Source organism: Apium graveolens, chromosome 8 (assembly GCF_009905375.1).
Source record: "Apium graveolens cultivar Ventura chromosome 8, ASM990537v1, whole genome shotgun sequence".
Lineage (NCBI taxonomy): Eukaryota > Viridiplantae > Streptophyta > Magnoliopsida > Apiales > Apiaceae > Apium > Apium graveolens.
Window position 1 is genome coordinate 4,482,662 of NC_133654.1, and position 4,577 is coordinate 4,487,238.

General features: G+C 34.5%; 1 protein-coding gene across 1 annotated transcript; it reads left to right on the top strand.

The window, feature by feature from the left end:
• The first annotated feature begins 806 nt into the window (after window positions 1-806).
• On the top strand, window positions 807-4,060 carry LOC141678270 (indole-3-pyruvate monooxygenase YUCCA2-like). Its single transcript, XM_074484548.1, has 4 exons — window positions 807-1,776; window positions 2,696-2,944; window positions 3,545-3,667; window positions 3,768-4,060. Exons 1-4 carry the CDS (start codon window positions 892-894, stop codon window positions 3,972-3,974), a joined length of 1,464 nt encoding a protein of 487 aa, XP_074340649.1. The 5' UTR covers window positions 807-891; the 3' UTR covers window positions 3,975-4,060.
• The last annotated feature ends 517 nt before the right edge of the window (window positions 4,061-4,577 follow it).

The window sequence follows — 4,577 nt, forward strand, 5'->3', positions numbered from 1 at the left end:
ATTGTTAAAAAAAACTTATGGTTTGACGGGAAAATTCAAATTATAAAGGAGGGGGAAAGCTGAAATTATGTGTGGGATGGGGTAGATTAGTCGGGTGTGGTGCTTAGATTAGATTAATCTAATGGCTTAGATTAGTTATTAGTTTCTATTTAAATTTGGTTTGTATTTGATCATACCCCTATATATATATTTGTATATATTAAAGGTGTATTTTTTAATATATTTTTATAAATATATATGAATTATATATATGTATACATATAATATTACAAAAATATGTATATTTATATAAATGAATATATAAATATCTTATATGTATTTAAATATTTATTAATAAATTTATTTATTTCATTTATTTTCGTGTCGTGTCTTATATTCAATGGTAAACAAATATTCGTACCCCTTTTAGATGTCGTGTTTCATCGTGTTGTATATTTTCGTGTTTATATACAAAAAAAAAACTGAATACATATTCATTTATATCGTGTCGTTCTGTCATTTTATCATGTCAGCTCTAAATAAAATCCACTAACCATAAACATTATTATTATTATTATTATTATTATTGAATTCATGCAGTCAAATTTATCTATATAATTTTTTTCTTCAAAATTACGACCTATAAACATAATCATAATTGCCCAAGAGTATAAGATATATATTTCTCTACCATCTGACTGGGTTTCTTAACAAAAACAAGTCATTTTGAGAAATTCTAATACTTCTGTATTTTCACCTAAAAGTTGTATATTAAATAAGCTACTTTCGTATTTGTGTGCATGCATATGTATTCAAGCAGCTTGTAAACAACTTACAACTAGTGTGCCATAGGCACCCAAACAATCAGTGAAAATGGGCGCACACAAGAGCTAGCTAGGTGGTTGTTAGTTAATGGTAGTTATTACCATTTTCGAGGTGTCCCCTTCACATATTCAATCTGGTCCTTCACCACTCTCATCTCTTCACTCAAATATTCCAACATTCACATTCCATTCTAATTCCCTTTTTTTCTCTGGCTCGGCTCGGTTCTGTTCGTTTACAGTAATTTTGCTCTTAATGGACTACAACTACTTGAAAGAAATCGACGGCAAAAGACTTCATGATCCACTAATGATGCCTAAAGCAATGACTACATCAACGTCGTCGAGAATTCGGGTTCAAGGACCGATCATAGTTGGAGCTGGACCATCAGGGCTAGCTGTAGCAGCTTGTCTGAAACAAAGAGGTATTCCCAGCTTAATTCTCGAAAGGGCTAATTGTTTAGCTTCTTTATGGCAACTCAAGACTTATGATCGTCTTCGTCTTCACCTCCCGAAACACTTGTGTCAGCTTCCTCATATGCCATTCCCTTTAGATTTCCCAACTTACCCTACAAAACAGCAATTTGTTGCATACTTGGAGTCATATGCACAATCGTTCCACATCGAGCCCGAGTACAATACTACAGTTGTGAGTGCAGAGTTTGATCATGGTTGCAACTTCTGGAGAATGAAGACTAGCAGAGTGGGGTTAAAAATAGAGGAGAGTAGTACTAATATTGAGTATGTTTGTCAATGGCTTGTGGTAGCAAGTGGTGAAAATGCTGAGGAAGTGAAACCAGATTTCGAAGGAATGGATGAATTTAGAGGTCCTATTATTCATACAAGCCATTACAAGAGTGGTGATCCGTTTCGCGATAAACGGGTTCTGGTTATTGGTTGTGGAAATTCAGGCATGGAGATTTGCTTGGATCTCTGCAACTATAATGCTCGTCCTTCTCTTGTTGTTAGAGACACAGTATGTCTACTATACTATATTTTCCAGTACTCTTCAAAATTAATCGTTTCTTTTTTCATTTTTAGGTCTAGGAGGGTCTTTTAGAAACACATTAGCAAGTGTAATCTTTTAGTTAATACTTAATAAGTGTCACACACTTTCTTATATAGACTTTACCTTCATATTGGCACACAAATATTTCCTCTAAGCCTTAAACAGGGTGAGACTGCACGTACATCTTACCCTCCCCGACCCTCTATTAAGTGGGTAGGAATAGGCTGTGTATATCTTACCCTCGATAAGTGTGATATATTAGATATGTTTGGTTTGATATCTTCATACTGGCACACAAATATTTCCTCTGAGCCTTAAACAGGGTAAGGCTGCATGTGTACATCTTACCCTCCCCGACCCGACCCTATTAAGTGGGTAAGCTGTGTACATCTTACCCTCGATAAGTGAGATATATTAGATATGTTTGGTTTGATAACTCTTTTACAAAAATGGATTTCGACCTATATTTAAGATCAAGAGTAATTTGGTTAAGCAAGTTGGGTCTAGTTAGATACACATGTCTTTCTGGTTAGGGTTGAAGTTAACTATATTGCTATTTTGTGAGAAGATATTTGTGTAAAATGGAGGAGATGCACTCCTATTATAAGTACAAATATAGCAATAAGGTAACTAGTGCACTTGTCCTTTTCTAACTTTCTTGGATTTCGTTTGCATGCGCAGTACTAGTGAAGAGAGGGCCAATGTGCATCTAATAATTCTATAAATTGCCATTCAGAATATTCCTTTTCTTGTAGTTTCTCTGTAGAAATCATCACACTTCAATTCTAAAGATTCCAAAGTGTTTAGATTCCGCTAACACGGGCAATTCGATCACTACAAGAAACAGGGCCATTTATTTCGATTTACTTTTTATGTATCGTTGCAGTTGCATGTTTTGCCCCAAGAGATGCTAGGGAGATCAACTTTTGGAGTGTCCATGTGGTTGCTCAAGTGGCTGCCCATGCGCCTTGTGGACAGTTTTCTGCTACTTGTTTCACGTCTCACGATCGGTGACACGGATCGGCTCGGATTGTATAGACCTAAAATCGGTCCCCTCGAATTAAAGAAAAGAACAGGGAAGACACCGGTTTTAGATGTTGGAACTCTTGCAAAGATTAGAAATGGGAGTATCAAGGTAATTAAATTCTCAATATCTATACCGAAACGTTCAAATATTAATTATTAAAAATAAATAAATGTGTTAAGTTACCGTCTCTTAGAGAAAAAATGACAAAAATAGCCAATTTTTTAAAAATTTAATCAAAATAGTCATTCTGAAGAAATGACCAATTTTAGCTGATTGAATACTCGACTGTCGCTGTCAGTTAAGTATCCTAATTTGTATAAGATACTCTAGTGGTAGTTGGGTATCTCAAATATGGGATACTCTACTGACAGTTGGTTATTTCTATAAATTGACTACACAACTGACAGTTGGGTGTTACACAACTGACAGTTGGGTGTCACATAACTGACAGTTGGATATCATATCGGCTAAAATAGACCAATTTTTCAGAAATTGGTCATTTTTGTTAATTTTATATAATAATAGGTTTAACTTGTTCTTCACCCCCTTAGAAAACAAGGGGTGTTAGTGTTAAGTAATCAGTTCACAACATGTTCTTATACTGTTCAACAGAGAAATTGACTTCATATGTAAATATACGAACGGATAACCTAAAACCTAATAGTAAGTGTTAATGGTGTGTCTGTACATACTCGAATGTCGATGTAGGTGTTTCCTGGAGTGAAGAGGTTCACAAGTCATGCAATTGAGTTCGTAGATGGGAAATTGGAAGATTTTGATGCTATAATCTTAGCAACAGGCTACAAAAACAACATACCAACTTGGTTAAAGGTAAGATTCTGATTTCTTAGCTACCTAGCGTTCAAATTATAAGCCCTCAATTATTCTGAACATTTGCAACCTGCAACAATTTGAACTGCTACATTTTCAGGACAATGTTTTGTTTTCGAATAAAGATGGACACTCCAAGAAACCATTCCCGGAAGGATGGAAAGGCGAAAATGGTCTTTATTCTGTCGGATTCGCGAAGCGTGGCTTACTGGGAACCTCAATGGATGCAGAGAGAGTTGCAGAAGACATTGAGCTGCAATGGAGCCTAATTAAAAGATTCGAAAACAATAGAGTCACTGTCAACTGATCCTATCAATCGAAAGGGTTTGGTTGTAGTAATTCATAAGGGAAACAAGTTGAGGGACAAGTTAAACTTAACTTGGCATTGCAGTTGTATAGAGTAGTTGAGGTAGGAAAAGTAGCAGTCTTTATGTATATAAACACACGTTAATTAATTATTTTGTGTAGATATTAATTTTTTTAGGGGCAATAATATGAAGAGGGTGTGGATGATTAATATTTCTAATGTAAATGTGAAAAATTATGGTTTGTGATGAAAATTGAATTATATATATCTTCTTAATACAAGTATTTGTTTGAGTAGAAAAAAACTATTACCTATTGCCAAATGAGAACTTTTTAAAAATCGGAACTGTTAGAAATTTTACAAAATTTAAAAGTTTTGGTTTGCACAAAATCACCAATTTATCCAATCTGAAATTTCAACTTTTCAAACAAAATTACAAAAATCATCGATTCTCGCATTTCTCGAAGTTCCTATTGAAACGCGACCCCATATACGTATCAATTTTAAAGTTATAGAAATTTATAAGATCGAGTTCTGAAATTTAGACTGGTCAAGTTGGAGATAGAAAACTTCAACTTTTACCGTTGAAACCAGAATCCAGAA